Source organism: Lacerta agilis, chromosome 5 (genome assembly GCF_009819535.1).
Source record: "Lacerta agilis isolate rLacAgi1 chromosome 5, rLacAgi1.pri, whole genome shotgun sequence".
Lineage (NCBI taxonomy): Eukaryota > Metazoa > Chordata > Lepidosauria > Squamata > Lacertidae > Lacerta > Lacerta agilis.
This window is the reverse complement of record NC_046316.1, coordinates 7,021,221-7,039,846: the sequence shown is the minus strand read 5'-3', so window position 1 is coordinate 7,039,846 and position 18,626 is coordinate 7,021,221. Positions and strand designations below refer to the sequence as shown.

Genomic DNA, 18,626 nt, shown 5'->3' with positions numbered 1-18,626 from the left:
GCTACGAGTGATCACCAAAGAAGAAGCAGCCTGCCGGTAGGTACCAAAACAGTGGAGTCTGCTCCTATCTGTAGATCCCTGTCTTGGCTTCTACGCGGCAGAATTTTGCAAAATGAGATATGTAAACACCGCCCCCCCCCCCAAATTCTTGCAATTGATTTTTTTTTACCATCTTATTAAAATGTTGGTCTTGCTTCAAATATTTATGCAGCTTGCAGACAAATCTTTCAAAATGTCGTAGACCCACACCTTTCAAAACTGTAAGAAAAGAAGAAGAAAAAAACCAAGATTCTTAGTGTGAGAAACATTTTTGGGAGGAACCCAAGCAGTAAGCCTTTTCTTTTCATTTATAGCTGAGGAAACGGGGGAAACACGGGTTGCCTCCCTTTTGCAGAGTTGTGAAGAGAGACCCTGCCTCCCCCACCCCCAGGCAGGGATGCATATTTGGCAAGATTAGGTGTTGCGTCTCAAATTACAAGGCGTTGATCTCAGGAGGCCACAGGCACCAGTGGAGAATGGCAGGAAGCTTTCCAGTTGCGAACAATGCAAGTTGCTGGTAGTAGCCAGCCTCTCTGCAGGCTCATTGATTTAGGGGCTTCTCCTTTCTGCCTTTCCTTATGCTTGGACTGAGAGTGCACTGACGGCCACAGTTTCCCAGGCTGTGAGCACGTGTCAAATGGCTAACCCTTTGGCTGTCCATATTTCTCAGGACAAGCCCTGCTTTTAATTCTAGCATTTTCTGCAGGAGACTAAATGCAGGAGTGAGCTGTTGAAAGCATCACATTTTTGCTCCAAGTGAAACATACATTATTATTTTTTTTTAAAGTTGTTATTACTTTTATTATTATTATTACTACTACTACTACATTCTGGATGGAAGATGCAAAGTGTTGAGTGGATAAATTTCCGTACAGACTGGAGGCTAAGCAGAGAACGACAGAAGAATAAGTTTACTTAAGAAGCATCAGCGAAGGAAGATTTCCTCCTCGGTGAAAGCCAACCCAAGCAGTGAAAATGATGATGAGGCAGGTACAATGTGTAAAAATATGGAGCGTAAATATTAATTCATTAATAGGGGGAATATATATATATATATATATATATATATATATATATATATATACACACACTAGATATATGCATGATTACATTTATTATATGTGTGTGCAATTTCTGATTGATATATGAATTATATTCAATGTGTGTTTTGCAAAGTCTGAAAGACGGTGATTGTCAGAGTGTGATCTTCATTTTCAAAGGACATTTGTCACACTTTGGGCTGTAGGAATGAGAAATAACTCTTGTGACAGAGTCATTTCTGACACTGGGCACCCTAAAACCTTAAGAATGAACCCAAATCCACCTGTTTGATATCCATACGAGGGTGGGTGAGGTGTAGAATGAGCTATGGTGTCATACTATAGGTTTGGGGTGGCATTTTCAAATGTTCCCTATATAAAATTTCCCCCCCGACAATAGAAAACTGGCATAAAGCTTTTAGCACAGATGTTTGCCTGCTGTGCTGGTGTTTGTTTCCATGGTGTTTGTAGCATAGGGAAACAATAAAAAAAAATTATCCTCCATCTGAACTGGTGGAGGTCCTTTTTACCATCTCATTCGCCTGCATGTGCAGATGTGAACAACCACCTAAGCGAAACTATTTTAAGCCTGTTGCTTATGAAAAGTGCAGAAGTATAGATAAGGAAATAAAACGGAAGGGTAGACAGAAAAGTTGTACCGACGACGGTTTGCTTAGACAACATATTACAGTATTGCAATAACCATAGCACTCTCAAGTGTCCTTGAAAGACTGATCTCTATCCTGAGGAGCCTACAATCTAAATGGTAAAGAAATGGATAAAACTTGTTCATGGAAGATGGAAGGAAAGTACGCTGATCCCACATTATTCTGTAAGGATGCAAACTGCACAAACTTTCTGTAGCATCAACATTTGGGTGGGAAAGTTTGCTCGGAACAAATCGTCCTCTGTGACCTCAAAGATGTTGGTTGTTGTAACTTGCTCTTCACGTTCTATTTTAATCTGGCTGAGGAAAGAGCACACACACACACACACACACTCATACCCGATGATTTAAGCATGTAAATTTAGAGGGAGAATTAAAGAGGCATGCAAGCTAAAATTAACATCTCCATTCTTAGTGAGCTAGTGAGATAAATTCAAGGGGAAATGAGGTGGCAAGTGGCCTTTGCTACTGGTGCAGAGGAATTCACTAGTTTTGCACACACCATTTTCATAATGGGTTCGCCTACTTATAAAACCTTGAACATTTGCCCAGTTTTGCAAATGTTATCGGTGAAACATGTACCCGTAGAATTCATTTCACTTACAGGCATTAACAAAAGAGGAGAAGAAGCAAGCCACCAGAAGCTGAAATCTGATTTGTGAAAGAGAATGAGAAAGTTTCCAGTATTCTTCTCACCCCTCACCCCCTATTTTGAATGACTTTATATGATATGTACAGAATCTACCAATTTGCAGCCTCCATGTGCATTTTTTTTGTAGATCCAGGCAGCTCACTGTCAATATAGAGATGTTAAGGCTGCAATCCTATAGGCCACCCATTAAATGGGACGTAAACTCCATTTAATCTGATGGGACCGTTTTGAGTAGACGTGGTATATAGATAGGACTGTCAGTGGCATCTCTTCTGAGAATTGGCAGTGCAAATCCAAGCATGTCTACTGAGAATTCGGTAGGGCTTGCTCCCAGGTATATGGGCTCAGGATTGCAGCCTCAACGTTTGCAAGCCATTGCTAATAATTCCAGGCTGCAGTGCAAGTCAGTTCCGGGTAGCCTTGCACGCAAGGGAGATGGGCCTCCAGGCTGCCATCCTGCACGCACTTACCTAGGTGCAAGTCTCCTGGAACACAGTGGGGATTGCTTCCGAGGAAACGCACCGCACCTTTATTCCGGCCAAGCTTTGCTCATGCCAACTCCCCATCCTTCCAAAACATGCCAGTCGAGGGCTTGAAATTACTTTTAATGCCCGGGAGCGCAAGAGGAGCATCCAAATGCTGCCTCTCCCTCCCTCCCTCTCTCACCCCCCCCAAGCCTCCCGAGAAAGAAAACTTCGCCCCGAGAGTTTCTTGCTGGTGTTTCCCCGGCCAGGATTTGCAAGGGGCCGGCGCCGGAGGAGAGCGCGGCAGCCAAGGGGTTAAGGCGGCGAGCCATCTGGCGGAGCGGGTTTCTTATAGCCGCGCAGATTCAGGTTCGCGGGCGCAGAGTTTGCAGCTCGTCTGGCGGCGCGGAGCCGAGCAAGTGGGGGGCCCTGCTGTTTGCTGCCGGCGGGCGAGCGAGCGAGCGCGCCTCTTCCAAGGGCCGGATCCTGCGCAGCCAGCTCGTTCTCTTCATGTCGGCTTCCCTGCAAACGTCCCCGCGGATGCCATGGTCACTTCTGCCACGGTAAGGGGACGGGGGTCGCGGGAGGGGGCCGAAACACCCACACCCCACACCCCACCCCATTCCCTCGACCCGATGAGGTTGGGCCTCAGACACCGGGCTTGCTTACTCGCGAGTAAAAACCACGCCGGACTCGTAGCCGCCGCGCGCGGGGCTGCCCAGGTTGGAGAGGTCGGTCCTCTTCCGAGGGAACGCGGGATGTGCGCGAGGAAGTCGGGGGGGGGTCCCCTGGATTCTCTCCCCCACCCCAAGCTTTGGAGGAGACATCGAGCAAGCTGGGTTCCTAACAAAAGCAGGCGGGGAAGACGCGCGCGGGGGATTTCCCCCCGGCCACCCCCCCCGTCTCTGTTACTCCAGGTAACTCCGATGCACGCGGCCCGTTCAAGGTGTGGGTCGTCTCCTCACTCCCCTTTCCCGAAGGCGGAGACACCCCCCAAAAAAGTCCCGCATGGCCAAATAATTCTCCTCCGAGCCGGGAGATCAAAGGCAAGCTTTGCGCGGCCGCGTGTCGGCGGAGAGCGCCCCGTCCTCTGCGCGGGTGCGGAGGGGGAAAGAGCCCCCCTCGGGGCGCCCGACGGAAAGCGCGCGAGAGAGGAGCCTCCGCCTTCCTCCTCCTCCTCCTCCTCCTCCTGCAAGTCGCCGAGTTTCTCGGGAGCTTCTTCGGGAGACGCTCGGCCCGATGGCTTGCGGGCAGGGAGAGGCGGCGAGAGGCGAGCGCAATCCTGACATGGTTTGGATACTTTTCAGATCCAGCCCTTAATCCTCCCCCGTTAAAATAAAACTAGGAAAGGGCGAAAGTTGGTCTTGATCTCGAAATAGCCGGTAGATGGAGGGGGGGGGGACGACGACGTGGGACGGACGGGACGGCGAGGAGAGAGGCAGGATTTGGGTTTGAATGAAGTTTGCTGGCGGGCGGTCACTTTGCGGCGCAGCTATTTCGAGAGGCGAGCAGGATTCCGAGCGCCTGCGAAGCGGAGCGGTATAGCAGGGGCTAGGCGCGTGCGGGAGAGTCGGACTCGATGGGTGATCTTAGGTAGGCTGTATCTCCAGAGAAGTCTTCCACCCCCCACCCCCTTTCACCGCCCCCAGCATCCAGGCAGTTGAGAAACCACGTGCGTGCAAGAAAATGCAAGCTTTGCAAAAACAATTATTATTTTATTATTAAAAAAAAAATTCCAGGGATCCGGCAGCTGCATTGTTGCAAAACCACAATAATGCAACACAATCTGTAATCTCTAAACACGCCTTTTAGGGAAGAAGCGGCAATTTAGAAAAGCAGTAAACCCTTTTATAGCCTGAAGTATTTCAGGGTGTATTTGTGTGCGTCTGTATGTTGAATCTCTCTCTCTCTCTCTCCCCCCCCCAAATAAAATAAAATAAAACAAAATTCTCTGTACATAAATAAATGGCACACCTGGGAAAAGATTAGGCTGAATCCTTTCCCTTCACCTGCTCATTTTCTTTCTCTCCCACACACATTTTTGTGTGTGTGTACAGGTCTGGTTTTCTTGTTTCTGGCAACCTTTCCCTTCCTGTCTGGAGCGGTGCTGTCCCGGGGAAGCTATGCCACTGGAGTCTACTGACCTCATTATCATTATACTACCTGCAGAAAGTAAATATGGTTGGGTTGTGGTGTCTGCCGCAGTTGATGGTAGCCTAAAGACAGGAGGAGGACAGTGGCAGGAAGCTACAGGTGGCACCGATTCTAGATGGAGTTGGGGCTGACAGGGAAGCAAAGTGAAATTGGAGAGGTATGGTGCAAATCTGGTCTGGAGGTGAAAGTGAGGAGGTGTGCTCACTGGCATCCAGCATACAGGAGGAACACACTTTGAGACACGAATGTTTTGACACTGCATCAGGTCATGGCACTTCCAAGAGGTGCTGGGGCTCAGGCCTCCGCAGAGCATTGTTGTCGTTCAATCATTCTGTCGTGTCCGACTCTTCGTGACCCCATGGACCCGAGCACGCCAGGCACACCTATCTTTCACTGCCTCCCGCAGTTTGGCCAAACTTATGCTAGTCGCTTGGAGAACACTGTCCAACCATCTCATCCTCTGTCGTCCCCTTCTCCTTGTGCCCTCCATCTTCCCCAACATCAGGGTCTTTTCCAGGGAGTCTTCTCCTCTCATGAGGTGGCCAAAGTACTGGAGCCTCAACTTCAGGATCTGTTCTTCCAGTGAGCACTCAGGGCTGATTTCTTTAAGGATGGATAAGTTTGATCTTTTTGCAGTCCATGGGACTCTCAAGAGTCTCCTCCAGCACCATAATTCAAAAGCATGAATTCTTCGCAGAGCATACGGTATCTTAATGTCCCTCCTTAAGACAAGCCACAGTTGTTTGCTCATGAGGGACAGCTTTCCCTGGGCATTAGTTCTGAGAGCAGGAGGGAAGGTGGGGGTGTGGGAACGCTAGGACACGGAGGAAGGGTGGTCTTCTTTGTAGTAAAAGCACTTAAAAGATCTGTGCAAAATTTCCCATAGGCGTGGGGAAAGAACAATGAAAGGAATGGTCCACGCTTGTAATAAAGAGTGGAAGAAAACATTGAATGGAAACAGGTAAAGGCAACTGGGGAACAAAGGTTGCTTGCAGAGAGAGAGAGTGTGTGTGTGTTAGGTTCTAGTACTGAAAAGACCTTTTTTATTTATAAACACTCGCTAATCCTTTGTTCCCCACTAATATGCAGAGTAATCTCCCCTTGTTCCTTGAGTATGCCCTGGAAGCATACTTTCTGGGGCCACATAGGCATATTACCATTTGGATATTAACTTGAATTTTAAGTTTCTTGCATGTCTGTAACTATATATGCACACAATAATATAAATACACAAATAATAAGTTATTTTTTACTATGTAAATAAGATGACGGCTTTTAGTAGCCATCAAAAAGAAAGCCTTCAAGACCCGATTTATGTTTACAGAAAAACCCAGTGTAGCCTTCTGGGACTGCAGCACTGTGTGTGTGTGGCCCCATCTTCACACAAAGCTAGTTAAAAAGAGGAAGATTGCACTAGATAAATTGACAGACTGTCATGTCTCCCTGACATACCATTAGTTTTCCAGAAGCAGGGCATTATTTTTGACGCAGGGGGACGTTCATTCTTGTGATTCTCTCACTTAAGTTCTGAAGTGGCATAGTCTTTTGGAGGATCTGGAATTCTGAAGTGGCATAGTCTTTTTCCTGAGGATCTGGAAAACCCTGGGGGGAAAGTGGCATGGCACCTTGGAAAATGATAGGCATATTGTGTTCTTGCATGCAGTGACCTATTTCATCAGGTAATCACATTATATTGAAATTGCAGTGAATTGATTAGCAGGCTTGAGTTGGGGTTTGCTGGAGGATGAAACCAGTTGAGGAGTAACCTTGAAGTTAGAGGCCTGCAATGCACCTCACTGCTAATCCTAGTGGCAACATTGCTGCATCGGTCTGAGAGCCCGTGTGGTATGGTGTCTAAAGACTTGAATGGCAGAGACCTGGGTCCAAATTTCCAGTTAGCTACCAAGCTTACTGGGTGACCTTAGGTAGGTTGCTATTTCTCAGGCTAGCCTACCTCATAATATTGTTATACAGCCGTACCTCGGGTTACAAACGCTGTGGGTTGCGCTTTTCGGGTTGCGGACCGCGTCGAACCCGGAAGTACCGTAATGGGTTACTTCCGGGTTTCGGCGCATGCGGAGAAGCGCCAAATCTTGTCACAGGTGTGCGCTTCAGGCTGCGAACGCTGCGGGTTGCGAACGTGCCTCCCGCACGGATCACGTTCGCAACCAGAGGTATGACTGTAATGGATTCTCTGGAGAAACGATGGACAAGAGGCTGTTTGCAGGTGACCTGTGTTCAGAGGGACATGCAAGGCTGCAAATAGCATTGTGTTGTGAGATCCTTGTGGTAATAATACAGAGCATAATGAAAGGAGATGGTGGTGCTGTGGTTGATATCTGAGGGCATAGGCCAGGTTGTAGAGATGATGAACTCTGGCAAAGTGTGGTAATAGAACAAGAAATAATGTATTGCTTCACCATGGAAGTATACTTTAATATATTTGCGAAGGAAGTTTGTTTGGTGATAAACAAACACTAGTACTGGAGAAGAAGGAACAAAAGGCCAAATGGGGAACTTGGGCTGGTATTTAATAAGGAAGAAAACATGAGGTAAACTGGCTATGATGTCAGAATATTTCCAGTCAAAATATGAAGGTATAGAAAACTGTGATGCAAAGAACTGCTTTGATGGAACAGACTGTCCATTTAGTTCAGGATCCTGTTTCTAACCCTGAACAGCCAGATGCTTCAGGAAGATGATTGCCATTTTACCCCCTGCGTCTGGAACTCAAAAGAAGGCCACTGCTTCTGAACATGGAGGTTCTATTTAGGTATCAGATTTATCAATGAAAGTTGCATCTTCCGTGAATTTTGTCCGGTTCTTTTTGTAAGGCCATTCAAAGCAGAAATCATCTGTCAGACAGTTAAGATGCTAAGGAACCATTATTCCCAACAGGATTACTAGTGTGGGAAGAAGCCATCATTGTAGATCATCATAGAATTGTAGATTTGGGAGGGACCCCTCTGGGTCGCCTAGTCCAACCTTCTGCAATGCAGGAATCCGGTCCACAGCTGCCCCTGGGTGGGCTCAAACCACCAACTTTCTGGTTAACAGCCAGACCCACTGACCCATTGCACCACAGAGGTCTGAATGGAAGAAGCTTGTTCGCTGTTGTTGGTAACATATGAATTGCCCCAAATCTAGTCTTCCTCATGATAGATTTGTGTGAGTGATAAAGTATAATATTAAAATTTCACTGCAGTGCGCTTCATTGAGCATTTAGCAAATAATAATAATAATAATAATAATAATAATAATAATAATAATAATAATTAATTTGTTATTTATACCCCGCCCATCTGGCTGGGTTTCCCCAGCCGCTCTGGGTGGCTTCCAACAAAATATTAAAATGCTATTAAACATCGAAAGCTTCCCTAAACAGGGCTGCCTTCAGATGTCTTCTAAAAGTCTGGTAGTTGTTTTTCTTTTTGACATCTATCACCTGTACAACAAAATAGCGATTTGTGTGTTGGACTAGGACTGGGGAGACACAGTTCAAATTTCCAATGTCAAGTGATTCTCACAGGGTGTGAGTATGAGTCTGTTACTCTCTCTGTCAGCTTCATCTACCTCCAAGGGTTGTTTTTGTGAAGATAAACTATAGAGGTAGGGACAACCATGTATGCTGCATACAAATGTAATAAAACAAATCTGGCAGTTGTTAGCCTGGATAGTAGATGGTGAATTAGAAGCTAATAGCTAGACGATTTATTTACTATCTCAGCCAGCTGAAATTGGAGGGACAGGAATGTTTTGTAGGCAAAGGGAGTCAAATTTCATGGAAAGATGCACAAAGCCCACTTGAGAAGTTTTGCTCATCCTGTTGAAATGCTCCACGCTCCCCTCAAAATCCCTTCAATTGCTTTGCTTGAATCCACCCCCTGCAGTTCACATCAGAACTTGCTTCATTGGCAGCCATGGTTCTGTTCAGGAGGAGCAGGTACTGGGTTTGAGGCACGGAGCTAAGACAGTGTGATAGGGCGGACAGTAATAACTGAAGGGTCTGTCCTGAAGGTCTGCCGCCATCTTGCATCTTTCCACTGTGCTGCTGGTCAGAATGGGGAACCCCAGAGCAGCATTGATCCTCGCTCTCCTTGCAAGTGATGTTTTTCCCAAGGGAGCCATGGTATTCTGTGAGGCAGCTTGCGTTGCTGCTGACTGGCGCAGCGGAGTCCCAGAAGCATCATCAGTTTCCCAAAAAGCACTTGAGCTTGGATTGAATGGAAGGGAGGGCAGGACATTAAGAGGCAGTGTTACGTGAGCTGTCTTGAAGATGCAAGGATAATGCCTGTCTATTTCCAGGGTGGGGTGGGGTTGGAGCAGAGCATAATACCGTTGTACCTCGGGTTAAGAACTTAATTCGTTCCGGAGGTCCGTTCTCAAGCTGAAACTGTTCTTAACCTGAGGTACCACTTTAGTTAATGGGGCCTCCTGCTGCCGCCGCACGATTTCTGTTCTCATCCTGAAGCAAAGTTCTTAACCTGAAGCGTTATTTCTGGGTTAGCAGAGTCTGTAACCTGAAGCGTCTGTAACCTGAAGCGTCTGTAACCCGAGGTACCACTGTACAGTAAGAGTCCACCATGTGTTATCAGGAACAAGAATCCAAACCACCAAGTGCAACTCCATTTTCCTGATGAGCCCGCAGATTTATGCTTGGAACCTGCTAGTTCAGACCAGCGTGGCATTATTAACAACAGACCACTCTATAGGCTGCTGGGAGAGATTTGCCGTGTATTTTGAGGGCAAAATCCCCCAGACCTGTGCCAAACTGGAAGCCACTGCTAATAGACGTCCTTGGAGCACTGACTAGTTACAGTCTGTGGTATCAGTTTCGGTTGTTGTGGATGCTTGCAGAAGTCAGGTCAGATAGAAGCCCTCTTGATCCCTTCCCATAATGGTAGATGAAATCTAGTAGGAGTTGATTGATTGGATGGGTCTGTGGTTTAGTTCAGGCATAGGCACTTCCAGATGTTTTGGTACTACAATACCCATCATCCCTGACCACTGGTCCTGTTAGCTAGGGATGATGGGAGTTGTAGTCCCAAAACATCTGGAATAATAATAATTAATATTATTATTTGTTTATACCCCGCCCATCTGGCTGGGTTTCCCCAGCCACTCTGTGCGGCTTCCAACAGAACGTTAAAATGCAATAATCTATTAAACATTAAAAGCCTCCCTAAACAGGGCTGCCTTCAGATGTCTTCTAAAGGTCTGGTAGTTGGTTTTCTCTTTGACATCTGGTGGGAGGGCGTTCCACAGGGCGGGTGCCACTACCGAGAAGGCCCTCTGCCTGGTTCCCTGTAACTTGGCTTCTCGTAGTGAGGGAACCGCCAGAAGGCCCTCGGCACTGGACCTCAATGTCTGGGCTGAATGATGGGGGTGGAGACGCTCCTTCAGATATACAAGACCGAAGCCATTTAGGGCTTTAATGGTCAGCACCAACACTTTGAATTGTGCTCGGAAACATACTGGGAGCCAATGTAGGTCTGGAGGGCCGAGTTTGCCTCTGCCTTGTTTAGTTAATGCCTTTTTATGGGAGAGATTTATGCCCACCCCTCCCTGGGCCCAGAGGTTTTAGAAAACTACTACCCAGTCTTTAATATTCCCTTCCTGGGTAAAATGAGGGGGTGGGTGTTGGGTAGCCAGCTGGAGGTGTGCATGGAGGAAACAGTTAATCCAGACTCATCATCACTTGGTTTCAGGTCTAGTTTTAGCGCCAAAACAGCTTTGGTTACCCTGATTGATGACCTTTACCGGAAGAGAGATGCAAGGAGTGGAACCCTGTTGGTTTCCCTTGATATCTCAGCAACTTTTGTCACCGTTGACAGTGGTTGAGGTATGATACAATAGTGGTTCCACTCCTACCAGCCCCATCACTACAGGAAAGGGGCATGGCCGGATTAGAATGGTTCATTAGGAGGAATTCTACCAAAACCCACATCTGCAAGCGGCCCCAGATGCTTAGCTTTTTTTTAAAAAAGTTTCTAACACCACTTTGAGGTGTTTACAATCATGTGAAAGAATAAATAACATTCCCCCGAATCATGTCCACTTGCTGTCATGGCTGGTAATGTCAGCTTCTCCTGTAAACAGGCAGGTGAGAGGACAAAGTAGTCTGTATAATGCAAGCTTCTTCTTCCTTCCTTCCTTCCTTCCTTCCTTCCTTTCTTCCTTCCCTCCCTCCCTCCCCACCACCCGCTTAAAGCAGAAGCCTGGAGCTGCTTCAGATAGCCCTTTTGCAAAGCGCTTTAAGATAGCCCCATTGCTCAGATGAGAGTGAGTAGGTTGTCTTTAAAGTGCTTTGCAGAAGCACTCTTTGAAGCAGCCCGTCTTCTTTAAACATCACTTGAGGAGGGAGGGGGAGGCTGCTTCAACAGTGATTTTGCAAAGGGCTTTCAGGCGGCCCCCTGCACTCCCACTCCTGTTTGAAGCTCCAGAGGCTCACACACGAGTGCGAGCGCTGTCTAACTTTGAAGGAACTGCAGGTTCCCAAGCGCCCAAAAGCCAGCTGTGAAACCTGCACAAGGGATTTTGAGAGGTGGGTGGGGCCTCCCACCTGTCAAATTTGGCCTGAGAGGCCAGTCCTGATAAGGATCTGGTCTGTGGAGCCAAAAAGGATCCCCACCCCTGTTATAAAACAAAATGTGCAGGCAGCTATGAGATGAGTCAGCCTGGCTGTTCCCCACCCACCCCTTTCGGTGCTTTCGGCCAATGAGTGAGAGCAGAGTTGTGATTGACAAGTGAGTTGTTTAGACACTGGGCTATAGGAATCCCTCCCTGAGGCGCTAAAGAGTTGCTATTTCTTCCTTCCTTCCTTTTAGTGCATTCTTCTTTCCTGCTTCCAATTCCTTTTATAACCCTTGGAAAATCTGTAGTTTGTCCTCCCTCCCTTGCTAGCAACCAAGATTTGTCTTTCCTGTGGTGGGCTTGTCTGAAATCAGGTGCTCACTAGAAGATATTTTCTGCAGAAACTACTACACATTAAATTATTATTATTATTATTATTATTATTATTATTATTATTATTATTATTATTATTATTATTTTATACCCCCACACATCTGGATGTTAAAGGACCTCCCCACTCAAAAGCAAATCAAAGTGTGAACTATCTGCCAGAGATTTACACATGTTCCCTGTTGTGGAGGAGCTAAAGTTCAGGTGCTCATTAAGAATTCAATGTGTACAATAAAATAAAAACATTTCATAGCATTTAAAAATCCTGATAATGACCTCCCGTTAATGGTTTTGCTCCACAAGTACCCTTGCCTGGCAGGGATGTGTTCTTGAACGATGAAAATGACTCTAGCTTGCCTAGATGGAGATGGGTGAATATGTCTGGGTTTCAGAAACTTTTAAAACCTTTGTCCTGTATATAGGTACTGTACAAACGTAAGACTCGCACCTGTTGCTCTCCCCAGTTTTGACTTTGGCTCCACCTACCCCAGACATGTGATTCCCACCCAACTGGAAGGTTGGCCATGCGGGAATGCAGTCCTCAGGATGAAAAAAAGTTCCCATATCCCTGCTGTAGCAAAACAGTAAGGTCTGGAGGTTCCATAAGGAACTACAGGACCAGGATAATATTGGGGCATCTCTGCTAGTCCCAGACACTTCGTCCCCAGATAGATTTGGCCCTGAAAGACCGAGGGAAAGGTGAGCCCATGGAGGGTAGAAGCATCTGCTTGGCTTCCAGTTTTCCAGCGTTGTGGAAAGAATTGGCTTGAGCCAACACGAGAGACTCTTAACCAGGGGTAGGCAACCTAAGGCCCGGGGGCCAGATGTGGCCCAATCGCCTTCTCAATCCGGCCCACGGACGGTCTGGGAATCAGCGTGTTTTTACATGAGTAGAATGTGTCCTTTTATTTAAAATGCATCTCTGGGTTATTTGTGGGGCATAGGAATTCGTTCATTATTACTTTTTTTCCAAAATATAGTCCGGCCCACCACATGGTCTGAGGGACGGTGGACCGGCCAAAGGTTGCTGACCCCTGCTCTTAACGCTCATCCTAAATTGGCAGTGTTTCTGTTTGTTGGGTTTCTTAGTGGGTTTTTTTTGAAAGGAAATTTATGGAAATACTAGGCTTTGTTTAGTGTGGGGGGCGGGGGGAGCTCAGTTTGGAACAGGTTGGGTGGGGTGTTTTGGGGTGCAGATTTTATTGTGTAGTTTCCAAATTTGCTTGTATTCCTCAAACGTTTGGTGAGCTGCTGCACCCCGCTATCCTATTGCTAAAGGAGTACACATTTTATTCAGCATCCAGTAAGTGCTCTCTCTCCCTCCGAAGATTGTAATCCTGGAGGGGGAAAAAGAAATCAAATATTGATCTGTGATTGTGCCGCCTTATTTTGTCAATAGTTTCCACCCACCCTCACCTTTGATAAGGTCTAAAATGTGTATCATTAGAAAGCTTATTATTCTTCAGATTGTGCAATAGGGTTGGGAGAGACTGGATGGTAAACAAATCTCATGTTCATATTTCTTCTGCCATGTGCTCACAAGGTGACATTAGGCATGTTAGCACTCCTTCAGCCTCAGTCCTACATCTGCAGGGTTTTGTAACTATTGACGCTACCGTGTGAAGTGCTTTGGATCGTCTAGGGAAGTTTTTAATGATTGATGTTTTAATGTATTTTTAGCCTTCGTTGGAGTGGCTGGGGAAACCCAGCCAGATGGGCAGGGTAGAGATTAATAATAATAATAATAATAATAATTAAAATATTAGATATCATTATTGATCTGGACATTTTCTCCTTATGAGATGCTCTTCTTTCCTACCGGCAAAACAGCATTTTGGTTAGTCATTTTAGATTAAACCTGCAGATCTGGAAATAGTTACAGGTGGGTAGCCGTGTTGGTCTGCCATAGTCAAAACAAAATCAAAAATTCTTTCCAGTAGCACCTTAGAGACCAACTGAGTTTGTTCCTGGTATGAGCTTTCGTGTGCATGCACACTTCTTCAGATATCCTTCTTCTTCAGGAACAAACTCAGTTGGTCTCTAAGGTGCTACTGGAAAGAATTTTTGATTTTGTTTTGATCTGGAAATAGTTCAGTAGGACTTCAATATGCCAAATGGCGTACAGCAGGGATGTCCAACCAGTAGATCGCGATCTACCGGTAGATCCCCAGCTGATCCTGGTAGATAGCGGGATCCTTATCGTGTACAAAAATCAATGGGGGTGGGGGAAGCTAGAAAAACTCTCTGCAATTGTCCCCCCAAAAAGCTCAACAACTCTGGGCAATCCACCCACCGCATACACACTCCTCCTCCCTCCAATGACGATGGGTAGATCCCTGCCAGTTTGTTTTATACTGGGAGTAGATCACAGACTCTTGGGAGTTGGACATGCCCGGCGTAGAGGATTGCACCCTTAAACTTTGCTGTAAATTAAATTCATTTGCTTGCCTGTTAATCAGAACTAACCACTTCCTTAGTGCCGTCAAAATACTCACCTTTGGTATGTGCTTTTTTTTTAAATTTTTGGTAAGTCTTGTTCTATATTTTGTCAGCTCTGTCCAATCCTTAGGTCCCCTGATGCTCAGCAAATGCATGGAGGGAAAGCAGAGGCACAGAGCCAGTGTGGTGTAGTGGTTAAGAGCGGTAGACTCGTAATCTGGGGAACCGGGTTCGCTTCCCCGCTCCTCCACATGCAGCTGCTGGGTGACCTTGGGCTAGTCACACTTCTCTGAAGTCTCTCAGCCCCGCTCACCCCACAGAGTGTTTGTTGTGGGGGAGGAAGGGAAAGGAGAATGTTAGCCGCTTTGAGACTCTTCCGGGTAGTGAAAAGCGGGATAACAAATCCAAACTCTTCTTCTCTTCTTCTTCTGCTTCCTTGCCGCAAACATTCCCATTGGCTCCACTTCAGATCTCTGCATACTGAATGTGAAGACCTGAAGGGATATTCGAAGCACTGAAGATGTTCAGAATCCCTCCTTAGACCTTTGTGCTGAGCGTGCAAAGATTGGGAGCGGAGCATGTTATGTATTGAAGTTCTCACCCTAGGCCACTAGGGGTGTGTGTATATAGTTCATCCTGCTGCAGTTTTCACTCAGGTCAGCATATGCAAATGAGGGATTGAAAACTGACGTTCAGGGATTGGGTAACTACAGAAAGTTGTTACTGTTGCTTTGTAGCTGAGTTCTATATAAGTAGGCTGCTGAGGCCTTCAGCTCACTTCTGTTCCAGCCTGAGAATAAACAAGAGCTGCTTGGAAATCACTGTGTCGTCTGCTGTGTCCACCCACAACTTAAACAGAGCAGGCTCTTGTGGCCTCGCTTGCTTTATGTGATCTTTAAATACAAGTAGACCTAATAGCTTAAGTAGGGTTTTTTCTCAGAGCAACAGAATTTAGTTTGACTTTCTTCTTCGTGGTGCACCATAGGGCTCTACTGAGGAAGCGACCCACAATTCTATGCTAGGTAAAATGGCTGTTCTTCCCTAGAGCCCTTTAGTGTAGCTGGAGCATCCCTATCCCATAATTTGACCAGGATGCTCTCTTCGTCTCCACCAGGAGCCATGAGTTGAGTATTGTGGGCCAAGGTAAGGTTAAACAGGTGCCCTCACTACTAAAAAGGTAAAGGGACCCCTGACCATTAGGTCCAGTCGCGGACAACTCTGGGGTTGCGGCACTCATCTCGCTTTACTGGCTGAGGGAGCCGGCGTACAGCTTCCGGGTCATGTGGCCACCATGACTAAGCTGCTTCTGGAGAACCAGAGCAGTGCACGGAAACACCATTTACCTTCCTGCCGGAGCGGTACCTATTTATCTACTTGCACTTTGCTGTGCTTTCGAACTGCTAGGTGGGCAGGAGCAGGGACCGAGCAACAGGAGCTCACTCTGCCGTGGGGATTCGAACCGCTGACCTTCTGACAAAAATCAGATACAAAAATATCACACATTAAAAACATTAAAAACTTCCCTAATAAGGGCTGCCTTCAGGTATTTTCTGAATGTCAGGTAGTTGTTTATCTCCTTTACCTGTGATGGGAGGGCGTTCCACAGGGCGGGCGCCACCACCGAGAAGGCCCTCTGCCTGGTTCCCTGTAGCTTTGCTTCTCGCAGTGAGGGAACCGCCAGAAGGCCCTCGGCGCTGGACCTCAATGTCCGGGCTGAGATGCTTTAGCTGAGATCCCTGCATTGCAAGGGGGGGTTGGATGACCTTCAAGATCCCCTCCAACTCTCCAGTTCTATGATCCGCTCCTCAAGATGATGCAGCAAATGTTAACCTTCCCCTCCCACTTCTCTGCATGGACACACCCCGAAACTGCCCTCACAATGCAATTAGGCTTGGGGAAGGGAAAGTCATCCGCTGGTTCCGAATCTAATTTGCCCACACCTAACTGTGGGGGTGGGTGGAATGTTCTTCCTGGAAAGCGCAGCTGGAGGGGGAAGGAATCACCCTCCTTCCCCAGCTGCAAACTCCAGGAAGATCGCATGCCACCAAGCCAGCAAATAGGCTTAAAAATGTTAAATATGTTTTTCAGTCCTAAGTGCTTGGGGTGGGGAGTGCATGTTTGTGCACATGTGTGCATGCAGTATATGGTTTGTGGGTTAAACCACAGAGCCTAGGGCTTGCTGATCGGAAGGTTGGTGGTTCGAATCCCCACAATGGGGTGAGCTTCCGTTGCTCGGTCCCTGCTCCTGCCAGCCTAGCAGTTCGAAAGCACGTCAAAGTGCAAGTAGATAAATAGGTACCGCTCTGGCGGGAAGGTAAACAGTGTTTCCGTGCGCTGCTCTGGTTTGCCAGAAGCGGCTTTGTCATGCTGGCCACATGACCCAGAAGCTGTACGCCGGCCATTAACGCGAGATGAGCGCCGCAACCCCAGAGTCGGACACGACTGGACCTAATGGTCACAGGTCCCTTTACTTTACTTTACTAATTAATATTTGCATATTACTAAAAATGCTCTCTTTTTTGCAACTCTTAATTATTTCAGCATTTGTTATTAGATTTTCACCCACTATCCCTTCTGAAATAAATGAGCATTTGTTTAATCAACAGCGGCCTTGTTACTTCATGTAGCTTACTAGTTATCCTAAACAGTTTATTTCCTACATTAGTGTTTACTATTTTGCAACAGTTCTCCTCTCTGATTATCCATGTTTAGTCATACATATTTTTCTGGGTTCTAAGTTATTCAGTACCCATCTAATTTTTCCTTATAAGCCATTCCCTCTTGATTTCTCTTCTAGGAAATGCCTGCAATCTACATTTGTTAAAGTCAATATTTAAGCATTGCACTTTCAATATCTCATCTTTACTGTGCATCTGCAATGCTCTATTGAGCACATTGAGTAAAATCCATTTGGGAAGTTGTTCTGTGCAAGATTTGTTGCCATGAACAACAGCTGCACAAGAGGCCGGGTTCAGCAATATTTATTTCTAGAATGTTTAAATTTTGTTGCTTTTGATTTTTATGTCACTTGAATATTGCCTAATTGATATAATGATAGGCTACTTTGAGAGCTTCCTAAGAAGCAGGGACAAAATGTTGTTAGGTAAATATGCAATGTTGGAGAACTTCGTGGGGGATCGAGTCTATTAAGATCCTTTGAACAGTAAATAGATTTGCAACTTTCAGTTCTAATGGCACCTGTGCATTTATCATAATGTGCAGTTTGAGCCAGAGGTTTTTTCCCCTCCAAACCATTGTCACATTACAAACTCATTTCTAGTATTCATTTTCCAGAATCATATCCAGGATATATATTTTTTCCTTTTGCCATACTGCCTTACAGATTTCTGCTGCTTCTGTTTTCTATTATTTTCTCTCATATGTATTTGTTTGGAATTTTCCAGCCTAGAATGTTTGATTCTTAGCCATATTTTTTTAACCTTCCCTGATCCGTTTGTCTTGTTGTTCTTCTGGTTACTGCCCGATTGTTTATGACGTGTCCCAGATTAATGCAGCCTGTAAATTTTAGCTATGTTCCATTGACCTTCGTCACATTGAAGTAATTCAGCATCTTGTTAAAACAAATACCAGTGCAACTTCTGATACTTGTGGTATACCCCCAACCACTCTCTCTGCCTTGGTACGTTATTGTTTTTCATTACTGTGAATGCTTTAGTGCTGCCTATCATTTGAGTGCTGAGTGGGTGGGTGGGTACATTGCAGCATTAGAGAAATTGTGTCTGGTGTTGCATTTGTCTGAGGGCTGCATTTTATTACTTTAACAGTTTCCATGCACTCACATTGCCTCCTCTTCCCTCCAGACAAACGCTGTTGTAAATCTTTTTTTCCCTTGCCTTTGGGTATGGTCATGTCATTTTCCCTTTTTGAATCCCTCCACCAGCTCTACTGCCTCAGACCTCATGCCACAAGCTTGTAATAATTCAGGCTTCTATGCTTGGCGCAGATGTTAACACTTCTGTATCTTTGTAAGCCTCTAGACATGGCTGTCCCCTTCGTTGCTCTGTTGCCCATGTGTGCAATTGTTGTTGTTGTTGTTCAGTCGTTCAGTCGTGTCTGACTCTTCGTGACCCCATGGACCAGAGCACACCAGGCACCCCTATCCTCCACTGCGTCCCGCAGTTTGGACAAACTCATGCCACTCACTTCGAGAACACTGTCCAACCATCTCATCCTCTGTCGTCCCCTTC

General features: G+C 46.2%; 1 protein-coding gene across 4 annotated transcripts in view; it reads left to right on the top strand.

Annotated features, from left to right (window-relative positions):
* Window positions 1-867: 867 nt before the first annotated feature.
* The window catches only part of NTF3 (neurotrophin 3), a 68,343-nt gene continuing 50,584 nt past the window's right edge, over window positions 868-18,626 (top strand). The window contains exon 1 of one of the 4 annotated variants that reach the window (XM_033148358.1): window positions 868-1,025. Coding sequence is in view for 3 of the 4 variants with exons in the window: in XM_033148354.1 (XP_033004245.1) it covers window positions 4,102-4,152 (51 nt within the window). In the remaining variant the exon portion in view is untranslated. Of the gene's footprint in view, window positions 1,030-3,291; window positions 3,426-4,064; window positions 4,153-18,626 lie in introns of those variants that run through there. The other 3 variants (XM_033148356.1, XM_033148355.1, XM_033148354.1) reach the window with 3 other exon arrangements.